General features: G+C 36.3%; 1 protein-coding gene across 1 annotated transcript in view; it reads left to right on the top strand.

Moving 5' to 3' along the window:
* Nucleotides 1–23,642, top strand: part of LOC150076805 (phospholipid-transporting ATPase ABCA3-like) — a 432,361-nt gene extending 408,719 nt beyond the window's left edge. The window contains exons 19-21 of the mRNA XM_090385683.1: nt 3,328–3,515; nt 18,101–18,271; nt 23,147–23,642. Of these exons, the coding sequence (XP_090241809.1) occupies nt 3,328–3,515; nt 18,101–18,271; nt 23,147–23,627 (840 nt within the window). The 3' untranslated portion in view covers nt 23,628–23,642. The remainder of the gene's footprint in view (nt 1–3,327; nt 3,516–18,100; nt 18,272–23,146) is intronic.
* Nucleotides 23,643–24,115: the final 473 nt, after the last annotated feature.

Consider the following 24,115-nt stretch of genomic DNA (forward strand, 5'->3'; position numbering starts at 1 on the left):
TGACTTAGATTTATGAAAATCTGAAAGGGTAAATTAGGTGTGTATCTGTGTTTAGTAAAAGGGAAATCTAACAAAAGAAATCAATACAAGCAATTATTAGTTATAAATCCTTGTAAATTATTTTTGAGTTAAAAAGAGCAGAGTAAAGGGATAGCTATCCTAATTATATTAATAACTGACTCCTTTGTTTGTGTAAATGTTTTATATGTTTTGTATAAACTTATAAAAATATAAAAGGAAGAGACAACAAACAGAACAAATCACAAAATAACACTACAATATTGCAGTTTAATCTTTCTCTAGATAATCCTTTTTGAGGTTATCTATGTGAGTAACAAAAGTCTTAAAAGCAGGTGAAACTTCAATCAGTCTGAAGTCGATGCTTAATAACTTTTTATTTTAATAAATAAAAAATAAATTATGTAAATGTTCAAATTTATGTTGAAATATTGTTCAACTCAAATAATCAATCACCCTGGCAAATTTCCAGGAATCTGTGATCTAATTGTTCAATCATATTATTGTTTTTTTTATTATTTTTTTAATGTATTAACATCGAATTACTGTTGCATAGAGCGAAATGGATTCAGAATAAATTATGACAAGTTTAATAATAGGAAAAATACATACATATATTAGATTAGATACATACAAAAAGCTTTCGGCTGCTTTGTCAACCTTTCTCAGTGAAACTGACAGTTAAGAATGGAACATGAGGGTGTGTACTGCCAATCATGTACGTGAAGTGCATGATTAATTGTTGGATGTTGAAGCCTGTGATGCATGCGGACGTTGCCAGCATTTGTCGATAGTCAGAATTGTTTTGATGATAGGGTGGACCCAACATCCACTGCTCCTGTTGACCGAGGTATTGGAGCATGTGATGTTCAGTGACTCCAACCAGGTGCGTCGTTGATAGTGGTGGGACCTATCCACAATCACAACATCACAGTGTGGGTCAATGTCGTGGTTGGGTTGTCCAAACGTGTTTGGCAATAGCTGAGTGCTCCACATCCACTAAGCGGATTGCTCTTTCGTGTTCGAAAAGGCGTTTTTCGAGCCGTCTCCCGGTTTCCCCAATGTAGCAGCTAGTGCAGTCACGGCAAGAGATGCGTTAGACCAATCCACTTTGTAGTAAGGTGGGGACCGGTGTTTTCACTTTAGAGATGAGGGATCGTAACTTTCTGCCTGGGAGTTGTATGCATTTTATCCCATGTGATTTTAAGCCCCTATAAACCTGTTGTGATGGGTTTGGGTAGTATGGGATAAAGGCGCTCGCAGTTGAGTCATTGCCTTGGATGTTTCTGTTGGTTGCTACGTGGCCATGTGTCTGTTGGTCACACCTGTCAAGGGTATTGATGGGATAGCCACACCTTGTAAGATCCGCCTTGACTTTAGCAATTTCGGTGTGCCTTTCATCTACAGAACTAGAGTGGATCCAGGCACGAGTTAGCAAGGTTCGTGCAGTGGCAAGAAGATGGCTACACACGTGTGCTGACCGGAAGTTGGTAAATTGGCCAGCACACATTGGTTTACGATGGACAGTTGTCAAACGCGTGCCCTCGTGTCGGACAAGGGTGTCTAAGTATGGTATGGTGTTGTCCAATTCTAGCTCGATGGTGAATTTTATGAAAGGTGACAGAGAATTGAGGTGGTCTAAGATTCGGTCACCCGAATTTCTGGGGATAACCACGAACACATCATCCACGTAGCGACACCAATAGGTAATGGGATCTGGTACATTCGTAAATGCACGACCCTCTAATTCCTCCATCGCAATGTTTGCTATGACTGAACTAACCAGGGAACCCATGGCTGTGCCATGTACTTGTTGGTAAGTGGAGTCATTGAACATGATTACACCACCTGTTAAGCACAGTTTGAGGGCGGTGGAGATATCGTCTGGTGTTAGTTTGGTTCTGCTGCAAAGGGTTTGGTTGTTATCCAAGAGTTGCTTTGCACATGTGATGGCAAGTTCTACTGGGATGGATGTGAAAAGTGACACTACATCAAATGATGCCATGATTTGATCTTGTGAGATGGATAGGGTTCAGATCCGTTCTATAAATTCACTACTGTTGGAAACGGTGTTGGTGGTCTTGCCTACTAGGGGAGAAAGGAGCCCCGAGACAAACTTCGCTAATTCATAACTCAGTGAGCCACAGGAGACAATGGGTCTTAATGGTGTACCTTCTTTGTGAATCTTCGGTAGTCCGTAGAATTGTGGAATCTGGCAGCCAGAGGCACAGAGGCGATTACGTGTTGATTCTATTATTTTCTTCTGTTTAAGCCAACTGTTGACAAAGATGTTCACTTTCGACTCCCATCTTTCCAAAGCTAATAACCAAATAATATGATATTTATAACTGGGCTATATAATTAATATCAGTATTATTCAACACAAATTTGGTAATAAGAAAATATGAAGATCAGTAATGACAGGCTCTACAATTAATATCAGAACTCAACCACGAGCAGTGCATGTTGGGTCCACCCTATCATCGAAACAACAATTCTGACTATTTACAAAGGCTGGCAATGTCCGCATGCATCACAGCCACAGGCTTCAACATCCAACAATTAATCACGCACTTTATATGATTGGCAGTACACGCCTTCATGTTCCATTCTTAACTGTCAGTTTAACTGAGGAAGGTTGTCAAAACAGCTGAAAGCTTTTTGTATGTATCTAATCTAATATATGTATGTATTTTTCCTATTATTAAACTTGCCATAATTTATTCTGTATCTGTTTTGCTCTGTGAAACAGTAATTCGATATTAATAATGAATCCAGAGCGCACAGGCCTCTTTAATCATATTTTTTAATGTAATTTTTCTGTAAAAGAAAGTTCTGATAATAATTGTAGAGCCCTGTCATTACTGATCTGCATATTTTCTTATTACCAAATTTGTGTTGAATAATATTGATATTAATTATATAGCCCAGTTATAAATATCATATTATTTATATTAGTTACTGTGTCTTATCAATCTGATATTAACTTAAAATGAAGCTCTTGCATATTTTTAATATGCAAATTTGTGTTCTTGAAATGCAGCATAATTAATTTTTGTTTTCGTTTAATTTTTAAAACCAAGCAGACATTCAAGAACAAAATATCACAATTTAGAAGAAAGTGAGATATTCCAGAAAAAGTGTTCTTGTGATCAGTTGCATCAGAACACAAGCTGCCCTTCAAAACATCAATTTAATATTACATATATCAGCTATAAAAAAATAATAGTCCACTTTGTCCTGTATAAGACAACTTTATGAACTACTCTGATTATTTTGCTCTACATTTTGTCATTGCCTTAACCTTAGGTTCAGCAAAGATTAGGATATTGCCCACAGTTTGATGCTCTCATTGATAAGCTTACAGGAAGAGAGACTCTTTTTATGTTTGCTCGTCTTCGAGGTATTCCTGAAAACTTAATTGCAACTCATATTTACGATCTCAGTAAACTGCTGTATTTTGACATGCACATTGATAAGCGAGTTAAAAATTATAGGTAAGTGATAACTATAAAAGCTCTGAAATGTTAGCAAAACTTAATGATAAAAAAATAAGTTTAATTTAATTTCAGTTTTTTTTTTTATGTTGATGTTATTCTGTACTTTCATCTTAATTTTTATATAAAGTACTTGCAGTTTGACTGCCTAAACATCATGTTTCTTAGAAAATGTAAACAAATATCCACTCATTAAAGCTTTAAGAATCCACTCAATAAAGTTTAAAAATATAGATATTGTTGTGTATTAATGGATGAGACAATTCTCAATTCACCCTCTAACAGACATGCGAAAACTGATAAAAACATCAAGCATGGTTGTAAAGACAACCATGTGCAGAAAAAAGATGAAAGGTAGTTTAATACTTAAAATTTTTTTTTTCAAAATTTTTGCAGTACAGTCACTCCCCAACTTACATAAGGTTTGCGTTCTGTGGAACTCTATGTAAGTCGGAATTTCCCTAAATACTTATGCAGCACTTGCAACTATGCGCACTGAATTTGATTGAAGCAAAAAGAAATGGTTAACAAACATGTAAATAGAATGATTTATTCAATTTTTTTATCTCATGCAGAGGAAAAATTACAAAAGTGTACAAAATTATAAAATTACAAAAAGAGAGAGGAGACAGGCAGCAAGTCAGCAAGTTTTGCCTTTTAAGCATTGTTGCCAGAATTAACTCTCTAGCTGATAAGCAAGCCACTGCGGAAGTAGAGGGCTGTGGAGATTTCGAAGGGGTTTTTTCCAACACATCAAAAATTTCTGTGCAGCTGCAGAATCGGCACTAGCAACTTTCACCGCATACTTTAACGTTTTGGAAACCAGCGTGATGCTTGAACCTATTAAACCACTCGTTACTTTCCACGAATTTGGCTTGGGGTTTGTTGTACTTATCCTTAATATCTTCATAAATACTTGTTGGACTCAGGGGCACTTGCTTCTGAATCTGATTTTCCATCCAAATTATTAATAGCTTTTCCATCTTCGATATTAGCATTAGTATTAGTAGAGGCATTTGTTGCAAGAAAGCATACTTATGCAGCATCAGCTGAAAAAAAAAAAAAAAAAAACCTCCCATTTCCTCCATTCATTCCAAATGCCTGTCCAGCTCAGCCTTAAATTTATTTAGGCTATCAACTTTCACAACAAAAGATGGAAGACTGGTTGTTCCACCAATCAACTACCCGCTGGCTAAATGCAAATTTTCACACATCTATTCTACAACTGTCTTTCCTCAATTTGAATCTGTGTACCCTCAGGTTCTTAATCTGAGCAAGAGGAAGAATCCCATCAGCATTCACCTTGCTCAAGCCATTCAAGGCCTTATATACCTCAATCAGATCACCTCGCGTGTGCCTACTCTCCAGGTGCTGCAATTTGCAGAACTTAAGCCTTTCTTCGTAAGAGCACCCCCTTTCTTACCCTCACCAATCTTGTTGCCCTGCTTTGTACTCGTTCTAGCAACTCTACATCCTTCCTAAAATGAGGCCTCCAGACATGTACACAGTACTCTAGGTGTGGCCTGACCATTACCTTGTATAACGGGATAATTATCTTCCTATTCCTGCTAGAAAAATTCCTATATATATATCATTGACAAGACTCCATGACCTGCCCTGGCAGCCCTTTTGCACTGCTCGGCGAACTTCATATTCAACTGCACAATTAAACCCCAGGTCTTTTCACTTTCCACTTCCCTGAGTACACACACACAGTTACATTTGGTACATTTCTCTTCAGTTATTGCTACCCATATGCAGTAGTTTGCATTTGTCAGTGTTAAACTTCAGTTGCCACTTCTCAGCCCATTTGCCCAACTTATCTAGATCCAGTTGGAGCAGCATACTGTCCTTACTGTCATTAACAACCCTCCAACCTTTGTATCATCTGCAAACTTGGACATTAAACCAGATATAACTTCATCTATATCATTTAACCCCAGGGGCTCACATCTGGTGAGTATGGGCTTGGCACACCCAGGGTCCTTAGCTGGATATCATCATTCTTCTCTTTCCCTGGTGATTCCCTTCTGCTTCTTACTCTTGCTTGCACTCTCTCTCTCTCTCTCTCTCTCTCTCTCTCTCTCTCTCTCTCTCTCTCTCTCTCTCAGTGTAACTTAGAATTTTTTTTTTTTTTAGCTGGTGCAGCAAAAGCTTCGGGCTTCCTTGCACCATATGGCTAATAATAATAATAATAATAATAATTGATAAATATACAAAACAATAATGGGCCCAGCACTGAGTTGAGTGGGGAACTCCACTAATAGCTTTAGTCCACGAAGAGCAGTGTCCATTGATTAACACTCTCTGTCTTCTCCCACTCAACCATCCTTTTATCCATGCAGCAGTGCGTAGCACACGCTTCTTGATTAGACCGGGTTCGAGCCCGTCACCACCAAATATGGAGGATGCAGAAAGGTCAGGGAATGACCACCCGGAGCAATATCCCGGAGCATATCCCGGAGCAATATGGCCTTAGTTGCTAATGCTCCTAAAAACCAAAATAACAACAACATAACAACCTTTTATCCATTGCAGCAACTTACCCTTAATGCCATATCTTTACAATTTGTACAGCAGTCTTCCATGTGCAACAGTATCAAAAGCTTTATGAAATCCAAGTATATGATATCAAAATTATTTTTGGCATTCAGTTCGTTTGTGACCACATCATAGTATCTAATCAAATTGGTCAGACAAGGCTCCCCTTTAACAAACCCGTGCTGTGTCTTAACTATTGCTGCAGTCTTGTCTAGATGATATTGCAATACTTCTTTAACCAGTGATTCCATTATTTTCCCCGGAACACAAGTTAAATTAACAGGTCTATAGTTATTTGTGTCGCCTTTTGAACCCCCTTTGTGAATTGGTGGTACATTTGCACACTTCCATTCCATGGGGACCTCACCTGAGTCCAAGGAAGCTCTCATAATTATGGCTAAGAGTTTGCTTACTTCCTTTGCTGCCTCCTTTAATATAATTTGATAGATCCCATCCACCTCAGGTGCCTTTTTTATGTTTACCTTCAACAATTTTTCCTCCACTTTGCCCTCAGTTATTACAAAATCCCTTAGCTCCCTATTAGAGGTTGATAAACTTCTGGCACTCCTCTCATTGAATAACTCCTCATGTGGGAATGTAGATGCAAAATACTCATTCAGTTTATCAGATACCTGAGCATGATCATCAATAGTCAACCCATCTGTGCTAAGTGGTCTAATCTGAGTCATCCCTTCCCTTCTAGAGTTTAAATAAATACAGAACTCTTTGCATTCTTTGCCAAGGATTTCTCGTAATCTGCCTTCGCATGCCTAACATCCTTTGTGACTTGATTACAGACTAGTTTATATCTGCCATAGGCTTCTGTGTCACATGATACTTTATATGCATCCCATACATTTTTCTTCTCTGCCACGAGCCTTATTAGTTCATCTGACATCCATTTAGGCCTAAACCTTGAACAGTATTTCTTAGTTGCAATGAAAAGCTTAGTAGCCTCCAAAATTAAGTCCCTGAAGGCTTCCCATTTAGAATTCAATGTTGGTAAGATCATCATTTGTTCCTATTGTACAGAATTTAAAAACTGTCTGAGACCCCTATAGTCACCTTTACGAAAGCAATAGCCCTTCCCTTTAGCCTTGATGTAGTTACATCTTTAAGTAATTCCCACATCGGTACATTGTAGAAAACTGTCACCCAGTGGTTCCTTTATCTGCAAATTCTTAATGCATGAATAATCACTGCTGATAATCAGATCAAGAGTATTACTCAGTCTGGTTGTCTCTCGAATATGCTGCTGTAGAAAACAGTCATCCAATAAATCCACAAAAGTCTTGCTAGTGTAACAAATTCCAGTTGATATCTGGAAAGTTAAAATCCTCCATTATAAGACATTCTAATTTACTGGCCCACTATTTCTCTGCACAATTCCTCATTATACTCATCAGATTCATTAGGTCTATAACACACACACACACACCTAATCTCATTTTTCCTTTCCCATTGCTTATGTCACACCAAACAGACTCAACATTGCATTGTCCACCAACATCAATTGGATGCACTTCCTTTGATTTTATGTGTTTCTTAACTAACAGCATAAACCCCCCGTTCCTGTCTTGTCTATGCCATCTGTACACATTGTACTCCCCAAACTCCAATTCTGCACTGCATATGTCTGTGTGACACCACGTCTCTGATATCCCAACAATATCTGCCTTTGATGTCTTGACTAGCACTTCAAGCTCATCGAATTTATTAACTATACTCCTAGCATTGGTGTACATGCAAGTATACATGCACCTGTTTCTACTCTTAGTTACCCTAACACAGCCAATGTATTTACTTGTTCCACTATGACTCCCAGCAGTCCTGGAAATCCTCATTGCCTTGCTTTCCAAGCTGCTGCTCGATTGCATTTCAACAGAGGCAGTGCAAGAATCACTTTCACCTCTGCCAGCGGCTCCTGTTAATCTATTAGTCCGTGTATCCCCACAAGCTAACAGTTTTAAGACACACCTAACTCTGCCTCAATAGCCTCAGCAAATATTCTTGCACCCTTTCTATTTAAGTGTATCCCATCCCTGTAAAAGAAGCCTCTCCTGTTAACAAGCACAGACCAGGCTGAGAAAAATGATACCCCTTGAGCCTTACACAATCTCTCCATGGCCAAATTGATAAACAAGGCTCTAATCATATACTCCCTCCTATCATGTCTCTGCAGAATTGTAGACACTTTCACATTCAACCCTAATTCACGGCTTTTTTTCAACAGTGACCTGTACTTGTTGAGAAAATATAGCCCAAACACTGTTGGTCTTAAATATGTTGATCCTTCATTGATGTTCTTTTATACGCACACTATCCCTTAAAATAGTATTCACTGTTGAAGCAATTCAAGACCTAATTTATTGCAATAGATGACAAACTTTGTCCTGCTTCATACTTCTTAATTAATCATCTTCATTTCTAAATCAATTTTGTTTCATTTCCCTTGCATTTTCCATTGATCTCTTTCCCTTCACCATTGTAATAAGTAAATAGGAATGAAGAGAAGATTCTGAAAATTTATTTATGTTTTTTATATGATTGAAGATTTCAGTGAAGGGTTGTTGTTATTCGTTGTTATTTGGTTTTTAGGAGCATTAGCAACTAAGGCCATATTGCTCCGGGGATATGCTGTGGTCATTCCCTGACCTTTCTGCATCCTCCGTAGTTGGTATTCATGGGCTCGAACCCTGGTCTAATCAAGAAGCATGTGCTTCGCACTGCTGCTCCTGCCCACCTGGCTACGAGGTGCCTCAGTGAAGGGGAACACATTTCATCAACATAATACCGTAACGTAAAAATCCACACAATTCGAGATATCGGCATTATCGCAATGCAATAAGATTGAATTTACTACCCGTTTATAATAGATTGCATTAACAGAAAAGCCCAATAAACCGGAAAGTGCAAATTATTTTTATTGTTTTATGGTAATGACCTCCAGAAATGCGTTTTATAAAAATATCACAAAAAAGGCATTCAAAGTTGATTCTTATAACGGAATATATGATAACAATAAAAGTGTAGTTCGATTTCCATTATAAAAATGACCTTTTAGAGAGATAAATAGTGTAGTTAAATAGCAAAAATTTCAACTTCCAAGGCCTTTGAACAAATTATCAAAAAAAAATGTGTTAATGGGTTCACATTATGATATTTTCACGATACCTCCATTTATTCCTATGGGATGCAAAATACATTTACACAATTTTTTTAAGTGTGCACCAGCCAGCAAAAACTTATGTAAAGTCGAATTTCCATAAGTTGAGTATTACGTAAGCCGGGGAGTGCCTGTATATTGCATAATAAGATTAAAATATAAAAAAACATTATCATAAACAGCTCATTTCTAATTTCTTGTTATCCAAAACCTTTTTAAAATGCAAAATTTGTTAATACAGATATTACTACATATTAATGGATGAGACAATTCTCAATCAGTGTTCTAGTGGGCATGCAAAAAATTATAATAGCATTAAGTGCATAGTTTTCTTTACTTAAGCAGTCAGTTTTTTTGATTAAAAAAAATGATGAAAAATAGTTTTAAATGGGAAACTTTAAATTTTTTTTCTTAACCTTGACAGTATATATTGCATGATAAGATCAGAAAACATCATTACAAGCAACTTATTTCTACTTTCTTGTTACTCAAAAAAAATCCCAGCCAACCGTACAGCCAAAAATTGGGGCCACAAGCAGTCAAGAAAAAGGAAAATGAAACTCCATGTTTATTTACCATAGCAATGGTGGGTGTCTTTTTATGTGCATAGCGCTGTAAAGAATTCATTTTAATGGTAAAATTTTCTGGTTAAAGATATTTAATTATAAAGATCAAAAGTGATTATTATAATGGAGAAATAATGAAATTTACAGCTATGTGATTCTGCTAAACATTTAAATTAATAAGTTTTACTGTTTTTGTTGCACCAACACACCAACTATATGGTTAATGGTCATTACTGATTATAAATGCATGAATATTTCTTTTGTGAATAAGTACTAATGTAATAAACAACATAGCCCCGAGGAAAAGCAGATAGACACAAGCCAGACAAGACCCCAGGTCGTGCTCCGGCACAAAAAAAAAATGAAAATTAAATTATGAAATTACCACTAATGCCATCTGTCAAGACAAAAACAAGCCTTCCAGAGTTCGGTGTTGGGCCCATTGTTGTTTTGTATATTTATCAGTGATATTGATGAAGGTATATCAAGCTTAATGCCAAAGTTTGCAGATGATACAAAGGTTGGCAGGGTTGTTAATGACAGTATTCTGCTGCAAAAGGATATGGAAAAGTTGAGTAGATGGCATAAGAAGTGGCAACTGAAGTTTAACATTGACAAATGCAAAGTACTGCATATGGGTAGCAGTAACCCCAGAAAAATGTACCAAGTATGTGGTGTTACACTCAGGGTAGTGAAGAATGAAAGAGACCTTGGGGTAATTGCACAGTCAGATATGAAGTTTTCTTGAGCAGTGCAGACAGGCTGCCTGCGTAGGTCATGGGTCTTGTCAATGATATACAGGAAATTTGCGAGCAGAGATAAGGAGATGACTATCCCCTTGTATAAAGCAATGGGCAGGCCACACCTTGAGTACTGCATACAGGTCAGGAAGCCTCATTTTAGGAAGGCTGTAGAGTTGCAAGAATACAGAGAAGAGTAGAGAATAGAGTAGAGAAGAGTGCTAGAATAGAGTACAGAGAAGGGCAACAAGACTGGTGAAGGGAAGAAAGGGATGCTCTTATGAAGAAAGGCTTAAGTTCTGCAAATTGCAGCGCAGCTTCTGGAGACTAGGCACCTGTGAGGTGATCTGATTGAGGTGTATAAGGCCTTGAATGGATTGAGCAGGCTCAATGCTGAGGGGATTCTTCCTCTTGCTCAGATTAAGAACCTGAGGGGGCATAGATTCAAACTGAGGAAAGACAGTTCTAGAATAGATGTGAGGAAGTTTGCCTTTAGCCAGCGGGTAGTTGATTGCTGGAACTAATTTCCATCTGTTATTGTGGAAGTTGATAGCGTAAATAAATTCAAGGCAGAACTAGACAAACATTTGGAATGAATGGATCAGTGAAATGGGAAGGTTTTTTTTTTTTTTTTTTTTTTGGCCGATGTAAAACTTACTTTCTTGCATCATGTACCTCTACTAATGCTAAAATTCTAATGCTAATACTTTGCAATATTGTTTAGAGATTTCAGTTATCCTTGCCTTCTTGCTGCCATGCCATGCCATGTGACATCTTACCCCCAAATGATTATGATTCTGACTCTATTATTGGGCTTCAAAATCTTCAATATAAGATTACTGAGCTATTGAGCAATTTTCTCCGCATTCTCTTGAAGTACTAAACCAGAGGTGGGAGTCTGCATTCATAAAATTTCTGAAAAACAAAATGTTTGGACATGAACATCTTCACATCATTTTTCATACAGTTATTAAATCTATATAGTAATGGCAATAAAAATCCTCTCTCGCTCACTTGATTTTCAAACTTTTGGTTAGCTTCAGAACCTCCATTACCTTTTACGAAATGTTTTTAATAATTGTATACATAGTAAAATCTTTTTTTAAATTAATGTTGCTATGGTATTACACTTTCTTGTTAATCTAGCAATAAAGTGATTTTCCTGATAGTTATTATATAGTACATCATTATTATATCATTATATATGGCCAGAAGATTTTAATATTTCAGTAATGATACCAATAGGAAAGAAAAATCATACAGTGAAATGTGAAAATTTTAGAATTATAAGTTTTATACCACATGCAGAAAAGATAATGTTAAGAATATTAACTAGAAGAATGGAGAAAAACTTGCAAGGCATAATTGTGATGTATGTATGTATGTATGTGTTCTAGAAATTTGGAAAAGGCTTTTGATTGGGTAGAATGGATTAAATTATTGAATATACTGGAAAGGAAATGAGTGGATTGGAAGAACAGAAGAATGATTAGTAGGTTATATTGGAGACAGAAAGTAATAGTTACGATAAGACAAGATGACATTGAAAATGTAGAGATTGGAAGAGGCGTAAGATGAATGTTGTCTGTAGAAGAAATAAATGCTTAGATGAAATGGGCAAAGAGGCATTTGGTAGGAGAAATATGAATGAAGGAAAATTGTATTGGGGAGGAGGTTATTGAGAGTGTTAGATTTGCAGATTAGAGTGTTAGATTAGATTTGTATATGGCATAGGCGACAGATTTTAAGGTAGGATTGCAAAAATTGGTTAAAAGGAGGGGGAGAGAGAGAGAGAGAGAGAGAGAGAGAGAGAGAGAGAGCGCACAGCTATAGGTCTTTGAAAAGCCTAATGCTGGGAAAAGCAAAGAATAGCAGGGGAAAAAGTTTGGTATGGAGTATGGAACAGAGATATGGACACTGAAAATGGAAGATATTAGAAAATTGAAAAGTTTTGACATGTGGGTATAGAGGAAGATGGAAAAGATAAAATGGGTCACTAAAATGAGAAATGTCATTTTGAGAAGAGAAATTCGATTGAATGTTGTTGCGAGGTGGAGTCATGAAGGATTGATAAAGCGAAAAGTTGAAGGGAAGAGGCCCAGGGCAGATTGGAAAAAAAATAAAACATATGATAGATGAATTGAGGGAGACCGTGGATATAAGGAAATGAAGAGGAGGGCTGAGGATAAGGAGATGTGGAAAAATTGTTAAGTACATGTGTCGACTTGCCTATGGCAGTCCACTTGTGACTGATGATGATGATGACAGCATCATTCCAGTCATATAAAAGAAATAAAATTTTAAATAAATATACAATACAAAATACTGAAATCTGGCACTCTTGTATAATCTTTTGTAAAAGATTGTATAATCGTTTTATAGCTTGCACCAAATATTTCAAATATTTTAACCTTTATTTTTCTTTCCTTTATTATTGGATTTTTAACGTCTAATTATTTTCCTGCCTTCTATTTGATGCTTGCTATTTCATTGTAATTTATTAATTATTTTTTTTTTTTCTCCCTTATAGCTTCTTTCCTTCTAATTGGCTTATTAATTGAGCCTTTAATTTCAGATAATTCAGTGCATCTTTTAGTTCTTCACATTCTTTTCCTATCTTCTACCTTAATTTTTCTATTTCCTACTAGTTTTGGCACCCTTGTGTTCTTCACAGTTCCATCTGTTTGCACTTTGTCTGTTGACTTGGTGCATTATAGCCTTAGATGCTAATGCACCGTAAAACTCTAAAACAAACAAACAAACAAACAAAAGCACTTCATCTCTCACTTTATTACTTCTAGCTTAAATATATACTTTTGTATCCTTTGCTGCTGCTGCTTAGCACACATAGGTGCAATTGCCATATAACCTTTTTAACTTTTAAAACATAATTTACCTATACCTCCATATACCTACCTATATATATATAAAATATAATACCAAAGAGTTAAACCAGATGAAATTCATAATAATTACACAATACACCAACCGATATTATAAATAGTGTTATGTTTATTAAAATAATGTTGTAAAATAAAATAAAATAAAATTCCAATAAAAACTGACTGTACAATATAATAGAATTTAAACTGCAAAGAATTATTTACAATAAAATAATGTAGATGAAACACAAGATGATAAAAGCGCTAAAATACTGTAGCTTTCAGAGGCATCCACCTCCTTTTTCAACAGTGAATCTTATCGTATGGCACATCCTTAAATATCAGCAGGTTCACAGTTCTCGGCACGTGGTTCCACAGGAGCGTGGACAGTGCTCTCCCCATGTGCACTGGAACCGGAAATGGCTCGGGAGCGTGCCAGGCGGAACTGCTCATCCCGTCCAAGAACCACTGCCTCGAAGAAGGGATGAATGCGGATTCCCCTGTCTCTATTAATGGTATTGCTCCCAGAGGAACAAATCCGCAAGCTCTCGAGCCACTTGTGGTCCCAAAATCTATGTGCCCGGTCAATGATAACAGCTTCGTCTGGGGAGATTTGATGGTGCTCCTCCCAAAAATGTTCTGCCACAGCAGATCTTCCATAATCCGCGGTTTTTAACGCATTCATATGCTCCCCCAGACGATCTTTGAACCGCCGTTTTGTTTCACCAACATAACATTCCCCACAATCCAGGCATCTAATCTCATACACGACCCCACTTGTAAATTCCATTGGTACAGGATCCTTAACCTGTGACACAACTGTGTGCAACCTACACCCTCAGAGGTGCTTCCGAGGATAGAAAAGAAGAAATCAAACGCATCACAGTGGACTCAGAAAATGCGGCTACTCCCAGAAGATCATAGACAAATATATTCAAGGTGAGCATGAATGGAGAGAACCATTCACACCAGTGGCCACCGCATACATTCCCTACTATCCAGGCCTAACTGAATACACAGCACATAGCTCGTTTATTGCTCAATTGCCAGACACGCTGTGTGCAGCTTCCAGGGCGTAGGTTGCACACTGTTGTGTCACAGGTTAAGGACCCGGCTTGCATGTGCACATATTTATGCTTATTATATATACAAATACTTAAAAAAGAAACATATACATATTTAAATGGTTTGCACTATGGCGGTAAGGTTTCATGGGATGCTGACGTTGACCTTGGTGCACACACATGCTAAGTGGCAACTAGTTTTTTACCGCTTCACTTGCATGTCAAAGCTTGGATATGACAAATATGAATTGATTGTGGAACGTAGTTTGAACAGCATGCTAATGGGAAAAATGCTACGCAGATACTGAAAGCATTACAGAAAGTTTATGGAAATGATGCTTTGAAGAAAATAGCAGTTACGAGTGAGTTAATTGATTTAAAAACGGACAGGAAACACTGGAAGATGAATCTCACAGTGGACACCCTTCAACATCACGAAACAACAAAAATGTCATGAAAGTGAAGATGCACAAATTTTAACCCCAGGGGCTCACGTCTGGTGAGTATGGGCTTGGCACACCCAGGGTTCTGAGCTAGATATCATCATTCTTTCCTTTCTTGGTGATTCCTTTTTGCTCTCTCTCTCTCTCAGGGTAATAGGGAAATTTTTTTTTTGGCATAAGCCTCAGGCTAATAATAATAATAATAAACCCGTGTGAAATGATAGGTGAATGACTGTTATTGAGATTGCTTGTGAAGTTGAACTGTCTATAGGCTCAGTACACAGAATCCTAATGCAAGATTTAAGGATGTGTTGCATGCATGTGTGTGTGTGCGTGTGTGCAAAGTTTGTTCCATGCTTACTGTTTGACGATCAAATGGACTGCAGGAAAGCCATTGCAGGTGATTTGTTTGAAAAATCTATGTGGGATCTGAGCTTCCCAAGAAAAGTGGTAACTCGGGATGAGTGTTCAGCAGTTCCTTGCTGCAAAAAAAATCACAGTCATGCTGTGGCCTTCCTACTCTCATGACATTACACTGTCTGACTTCTGGCTGTTCCCTAAACTGAAAATGGGGCTTTGGGATCATTGTTTCACTACAGTGGATGACATCAAAGAAAGCACTAATGCAGCCCAATGTGCACTAAAAAAAAAAAACACAATTTCAAATAATGTTTCTAAGCTTGGGAAGACTGATAGAGCAAGTAGGTGTGTGAAGAAAGACGGTACTTTGAAGATGATTAGGCTAGTAAGCCCAACTATTCACTCAGTAAATTTTTATAGTATGTCCAATTATGTGCCATAATAGGACATACTATAAAAGTGTGAACTTTTTGAATGTACCTCATATGAATTAATTTGATTAATTAATCAAATCGATTAATAAAAAGCAATCCAGTAAATCCAGAAAAGTTCTGCTACTGTGTAAGTGACAAATCCATAAGTTTATCAATATCTGGAAAGTTAAAATCTCACATAAGATGTTCTGATTTTCTGGGCCACTCTGATTGTTTGTATAACTCTTTGTTATACGCATCACAGTCATTTGGCCTCTAACATAACTCCTACGCTTATATTTGTTTTTCCACTGCTCCATCAACCATCTTGTCTCAACATTACAGTGGCCAGTTACATCAACCGGTAGTAGTGCCTTAGATTCTGTGTGCCTCTTCACCAAGACCATAACTCCTCCATGTCCTTTCTGTAAGCAATTGTAGTAACCACATTCAAATTCTGCATTCCCTATGTCGGAGTGGTGCCACTCCGACATAGGGAATGTGGATATCCCTACAATGTCCACATTTGATAAAGTACTTCAAACTCCTCAAATTTTATTTACTGTACTTTTAGCATTATTGTACAATAAAGTACATGTGTGTGTGTGCACCTGTTTTTGCTCCTAATAACCCTAACACAGCTGTGTAATTGCTTATCTCGTTAAGATAAGCAATTACACAGCTTATCTTAACAGGGGATTACAAGTACAAGAATGTACTTATAATCCCCTGTACTTTGCTTTTGCTTTTCAGGCTACTGTATTTCAGTTAAGCAGTGATGTTATTGTTGTTATTTGGGTTTTTAGGAGCATTAGTAATTAAGGCCATATTGCTCCAGGATATGCAGTGGTCATTCCCTGACCTTTCCGTCATCCTTCGTTAAGCAGTGAAAGAATCAGTTTTGCCTCTGCTTATATTAAATAGCATATATCCTTCTGTAATGATACAGTGAACATTGGAAAGAGACAGAGAATTCTCTCTTACTTCACCTCTGCTTTCTGTGCAATTACCGAGGCCAGCAAGAGACAATTTCACTTATTTTATCAGATAAACAAATAATAATTGCATTACTAATTTTAAACAAAAAAAAAAAATCAAATAATTTATAAGTAATAAAAACATTTACTTAGAAAATTCCAAATATTACATCCAGTTATCTAGCCTACTAATGACTAAATTCTGTATTGCCATAAGAACACGAAACATTTCATACTGGTAAGGAAATCACAAGTTCCTCCTATCCAAATAATTTATCTAGGTATTGTTTTTAAGTAGCATATTTTGATTACTGACATTAAGCACCCTGCCCACCTTTGTATCATCAGAAAACTTAAACATTAAACTTGAAATGTTTGCATCAATATCATTTATAAATAAAAGAAATAACATTAGTTAGTTCATGAGGAACCACAATGCTCAAATTATACAAATCATTCATGTGGGAAGGTCAAAATCACTGCTGAAATCATACTTAATTAAGGAATTCCATAATTTTCTCTGGTACAGATGTCAAGATTACAAGTCTGTAATTATTCATCTCACTTTTTGTGTCGTTACCTTTATAGAGAGAAGAGAAGAGATATTGGCACATTTCCATTCTTCAGAGACTTCACCTGAATCCAAGGATGCTCTTGTTTTAATATCTAAAGATTTTATTACCTCCTTTGCTGCTTCCTTCAATATAACTAGATAGATTACATTAGCCCCTGGCTTCTTATTCATTTTTAATTGTAGTAATTTTACTTATAATCCATTTTTAGTTATCACAAAACTATTAATTTCCCAGTTACTATAAGCTAGGCTACTGCAGAGGCAAAATTACAAATTTACATCCCCCTCACATTCTTTGCTTTTGGAGTTATTTTTAAGGTCACTGTTTTATATATTTAAAACACTATTTTTTGTAATTGATGTTATACAGAGCTTCCCATTAGAGCATAGAGATTAGCCCATCAATCTTGAATCACTTTCACAATATATTTTTGTTGGGCTTGAACAAACAGGCTAGCAGCTTACAGTAATGTTACATGTTGATATTTTCTCTGCACTCTGATGGTAAATTATCTGTCATGATCAAGGAATAAAGTGTTTTGGTGAGAGTTAAAAATTTTGACTTACACTAAATTTTAATGCAAATTTTCAATCACATTATTACTTAAATTAGCACATTAGAACATTTCAATATTTCTAAAAATAACATTGTAGTGCATCTTGAATGATACATTGCATTAATAATAAAATAAGTTTGGGCACATTCAGAAATTAACGCAGCTTCATGGAAGAGAATCTATCTTTATTCTTTCAGAATGTAATTTAATCGATTCTAATTCTAGTTTATGACTCAACTATCATAAGAATTTGCTTGGCTGCAAGCTATATTTTAATACTAAAATTGTTTTATAATCTCTAGTGGTGGGAATAAAAGAAAACTAAGTACAGCCATTGCTTTGATTGGTGACCCACCAGTAATATTTCTTGACGAACCAACAACAGGAATGGATCCTGCTGCAAGGCGTTGCCTTTGGGATGCCCTTCTAAAAGTAATGAAAGCTGGACGGTCTATAATACTAACATCTCATAGGTAACAATATTGAATTAGAAGTTGTTATTAAGTATAATTTTTTAAAGTATAATATGATTTGAACTAATTAGCATTAAAGGTTGTTCCAGGAATCAACCACCTGCTGGCTAAAGGCAAATTTCTGCCATGTCTATTCTGCAACTGCCTTTCCTCAATTTGAATTTATGCCCCCTCAAGTGCATAATCTGAGCAAGAAGAAGAATCCCATCAGCATTGAGCTTGCTGAAACCATTCAAAGCCTTTTGTCTCCCTCACCAATCTCATTGCCCCCCTCTCTCTCTCTCTCTCTCTCTCCACTCATTTCAGAAGCTCTACATCCTTCTTAAAATGAGGCCTCCAGACCTGTATGCAATACTCAAGGTATTGCATACAGGTCTGGAGGCCTCACCATTGCCTTATACAATGGGATAATCATATCCTTATCCCTGCTAGCAAAATTCTTGTATATCATTGAGAAGACTCCATGAGCTGCTCTGGCAGCCTATCTGCACTGTCAGAAAACTTCATATCTGACTGCACAATTAACCCCCAGGTTCTTTTCATTCTCTATACCTTGAGCGTACTGCATAGTTGATACATTACTCTGGGGTTACTGCTACCCATACGCAGTACTTTGCATTTGTCAATGTTAAACTTCAGTTGCCACTTCTTAGTCCATCTGCCTAACTTTTCTAGATCCTGTTTTGGTGGCTTACTGTCATTACTGCTGTTAACAATCCTGCTAGTTAATTCTGTTAATTAAATTATTAAATTTATATGGATAAAGTAAAAAATAGGAACATTAAGAATGATTGGTATTTGAAATTAAAAAAATATATATTCTCTGATGCCCTTCACAGAAATGATGATAATATTTTATTTTGTATTGAAATATATCTTGCATTATTCTTTTATTATAGGGCAATTTTATTATTAGCCATATTAAATTTCAGAATTATCCCAAAATATATCATTAAATACACAATAAAAAATAAGATTAGTATTAGTAGTGGCAAGGAAGCAACCTTATACAGCATCAGTCATCAGTCAAAAAAAAAAAATAAATAAATAAATTAAACTTCCCATATCACCTGTCCACCTTCTCAAATAATTTGGTTAATTTTTCCTTAAATTTATTCAAACTGTCCACTGTCCTCTTATGTATATCATCTGAGCAAGAGGTGGAATGCTACCCACATTTAGTTTACTCAATCCATTTAAAGCCTTAAACACTTCAGTCAGGTCCCCTAAGAAGTGCTCAGTTTTCAAACACTGAAATTTGCAGAAGTGAAGTATTTTAAGATGAGTACCCTTTTGTGTCCTGACTAATTGTGTTTTTTCTTTTCTGCACCCTCTCCAACAGATTCACATTTTTCCTAAGGTCTCTTCCTTATCCCAGCTGACAGAATTTTTGCATATCATTGACAGAACATGATGAGCTGGCATAGCAGCCTGTCTCAGCTGCTCAAAAAACACTTCATGTCAGACTGTATAATTACCCCCAGGTTTTTCTTTTCTTTCTCCACTGCCTTGTGTGTGTGTGGTACCACCTCGTTGGTATGTCTTTCTGGGATTATTGCTTCCCATATATAGTACATTATATTTGTCAATGTAAGACTTCAATTTCCACTTCTCGGCTCATCTGCCTAATTTTTTGGATCATGTTATAGTAGCATACCCTGATTACTATTATTAACCACCCTGTAAACCTATGTGTTTACAGGGTGTTTAACACCTACAAACTTATACATTAGGTATAATATGCATTCATCAATATCTTTAATAAATATTAAAAAAAAAAAAAAACATGGCCCTGCACTGAACCTTGGGAGACTCTACAAATGTTAGTCTAAGAAGAGCAGTGCCCATTGATAGCACTCTCTGTCTTCCCTCACTCAACGATCCCTTTATACAAAGCAGTAATTTGCAGTAATTTCTAAAGGAAAATTTCTGCACATCTATTCTACAACTGTCTTTCCTCAAATTAAATTTATGCCCCCTTAGGCTCGTAATCTGAGAAACTGGAAGAATTCAGCATGCTCAACCCACTCAAGGCCTTGTACACCTCAATCAGATCACTTTGCAGATTCCTAGTCTCCGGCCACTGCAGTTTGCACAACTTAAGCCTCTCTTGGTAAGAGGATCCCTTCATTCCCCTCACCAATCTTGTTGCCCTTCTCTGTATACGCTCAAGCAAATCTACATCCTTCCTAAAATGAGGCCTCCAGACCTGTATGCAAATAGGTGGTATACTTTTCCCAAACTTTTTTATCACGCATTGTATACAGTACTGACATACTGTGTATAAAGCATGGCCTGACTGTTGCCTTATACAAAGGGATAATCACCCCCTTTTCCCTGCTAACAAAATTCCTGTATATCATTGACAAAACCCCATGACCTGCTCTTTCAGCCTGTCTGCATTGCTCAGAAAACTTCATATCTGACTGCACAATTACTCCCAGGTCTTTTTCATTTTCTACCACCCTAAGGGTAGTACCACACAGTTGGTACATTCCTCTGGGGTTACTTCTACCCATATGTAGTACTTTGCATTTGTCAATGTTAAGTTTCAATTGCCACTTCTCAGCCCGTCTACCCAAATTTTCTAGATCCTATTGCAGTAGCACACTGCCATTACTGTCATTAACAATCCTGCAAGCCTTTGTATCATCTGCAAACTTCGACACTAAGCCTGATATACCTTCATCAATATCATTGATAAATATACAAAATAACAGTGGGCCCAACACCAAATCCTGTGGGATTCCACTAATAACATTAGTCCATGAAGAGCAGCATCCATCGATTACCACCCTCTGTCTTCTCCCACTCAACCACCTTTTTATCCATTGTAGCAACTAACCCTTAATACCATTCTGCTCCAATTTGCACAGTAGTTTTCCATATGCAACAGTGTCAAGAGCTTTAATGAAATCCAAGTATATGATATCAAAATTATTTTTTGCATACAGTTCCTTTGTAACCACATCATAATATCCAATGAAATTTGTCTGACAAGAACTTTCCCTTAACAAACCCAAGCTGTGTCTGAATTATTGCTGCAGTCTTGTCTAGAAGATCCTGCAATGCATCTTTAACCAGTGACTCCATTATTTTACCCGGAACAGAAGTTAATCTAACTGGTCGGTAATTACTTTGATCCCCCTTTGGGAATTGGGGATACATTTGCACATCTCTATAGTTCTTTCATTTGATAGCTTTTTTTACAGAAAAATATGTAGTTACTTACAAATAAACTGTCAATTGCCAACAACATTTTGACTAACCATGTATATATATTGCCTATATACAAGGTAAAAAAAGTAAAGTGCAGCCATTATCAACCCACTGCAGGATGGAAGCCTCCTCAACAATTCATGCTGAGGGAAATGGACCATAATCTGCCTCGCTGGTCCAGTGCGGGTTGGCAGATTGACTGTATTCAGCAGTCAGGGGCTTGAAACCCGGTCTACTCAAAGAGCGTGTGCTACTGCACTCCCGCTCCTGTCCACTCGGCTACTGAAGCCGGTTATATACAAGGTACTAAAGTATAAATAATGGCTGGAAGAAATTTAGAATGTAATAAATTCCAAAATGTTGCCAAAACTAGAAAGAATTACCTTTATTCACTTAAATAAGAAGACCTGAAGCCTTGGTTTAATCCTTCTGATTTGAAGTCTTGAAAAAAAGGTTGCTGCTTTCATACTTATTTTCAACAATTATATTTCATTAGAAAACAGGCCTTGTGCTTTGTGTTGCATATCATACAAATTTTTAGCTACAAGCTAGTTAAAATAAATTTGTTTTAACTAGTTTGTAGTTAGTAATAAATTTATTAAAATAAATAAATGATATATCATCAGCTAGCCTTCACTAGCTAGCTGATGAAGAGGCACTTCATTTCGAAAGCTTCTGTGTATTTTAACACTTTTATCTTATTGTATTTTAAAGCTTTTATTTTATTTTATCTCTGTTTTAATATTTTATGTATATATCATTTATTTATTTTAATAATTTTATTTTAACCAGTTAGTCGATCATTGCTAGAAACTTGTATGATAATTATATTTCAGTCTAGAAATATAAATACTTATATTTCTAAACTGAATATGTCTTTTACTGGGGTTAATTCTGACTTCTAACTTTTTCTGGGAAAGTATATCACAAATATTTCTTTCTCTGCATCAAATTATTGAGTGTTATCTTTCACTCTCAGCATTACTTTTCTTTTAAACTGCTGCTAGCTCTGTACAAATCAAGTGTAACATGGTATAGAACATTGTACTCATGTCCTGGGTGATGTTTTCAGAACTTGTTTTAAAATACTTGGAACATAATCATACATTCTGTTCCAAGAGAGAGAGAGAGAGAGAGAGAGAGAGAGAGAGAGAGAGAGCAGTAAGTTAAAATACTTGGAACATAATCATACATTCTGTTCTAAGAGAAAGAGAGCAGCATTGAAATATCTACAGATATTTCAATGAACACTTTGTCAAGGGAACTTAAAGCTCCCTTGAAAGGTCACATGTAATGACTGAGGAAATTATTCAGCATGTGACATAGGTACTACTAGCATTTCAGAAACCAATCACAAATGCTTCCAGAAAGTTGCAGAAGTTGCTTTGGAATCAGTATACAGCATCAAGGAGACCACTTCAAAGGAGATCAATCCAAATAGGTGGTATACTTTTCCCAAACTTTTTTATCACGCATTGTATACAGTACTGACATACTGTGTATAAAGTATGATCGGAATAGTGGTTATCATCACCAATAAAAGTTTGTCACAGTTAATTTCTTGTGACACTTGTTTCTTATGAATATTAAATAAACTTGTAGTATTATTTCAGTTCATTGAAAGTTTTAGAATATTTTAATTTTATATTTTTCCAGTTTAGAAGAATGTGAGGCACTCTGTGGACGATTAGTGATCATGGTAAATGGTCAGTTTTGTTGTCTTGGTAGTCCTCAACATCTAAAAAGCAAGTATGGTCAGGGATTCACACTCCTTATTAAAGTGGGCCGGATGTATGGCGTACCTGTTTCAGAAATAGACAGTTCTGCTGAGAGTGATGAGAAAGTTGAATATTTCAGACCAAGTCTGATATACAAAGAATTAACAGGCGACATCGAAGAAGTCAAAGAATTTGTTAAAGAAACCTTTGTGGACAGTATTCTAAAAGGACTGGATGATGGATATAGCCTTCTGCATTATCATATTCCAGATCCAAAAATGAGTTGGGCTGAAATGTTTAACAAAATGGAAAGGGCAAAAACTTGTTTACATATTGAGGATTATTCCATTGGACAAACTACATTAGAGCAAATCTTTTTAGACTTTGCTCGTGCACAGATAGTTGCAGAAGAAACCTAGCCAGAAGCAGATATAAATCAAGAAACTGATGGATCATTAAATGCCTTTAGTATTTCAGAACTCTACTTGACATCTAGAGGTTATTTAAATGTAAGATAGCCATGATGAATATTTGAAGTGACTGTTGTTTATTTATTTATTTTGATTCATATGTATATATTTTCAACAAAGATAACTCATATCAGCTGACGTTATTTATATGTACACTGAAAATCTGTGAAAAGAAAATTAAATATTGTAAATTTTTTGCTTTACATAACACTGACTTTTTCTTTCAGTGTGCACGTTGTTTTTGTTTATTTTATTCAGATATATCTTTCTTCATGCAAAACATTCTCATTACATATGCTGCATCTTTGGATTGGCTACTCATTTTTTCAAGGCAATTTAATTTTTTTTTGTGTATGTGCTTTAATAATTGTATAAACTACTTTAATGATGATACCAAATAGTACTGTTAGATTGTATTGTTTAAAGTAAATATTCTT

This window comes from Mastigoproctus giganteus, chromosome 12, assembly GCF_048544385.1.
Source record: "Mastigoproctus giganteus isolate SK-2022 chromosome 12, ASM4854438v1, whole genome shotgun sequence".
Classification (NCBI taxonomy): Eukaryota; Metazoa; Arthropoda; class Arachnida; order Uropygi; family Thelyphonidae; genus Mastigoproctus; species Mastigoproctus giganteus.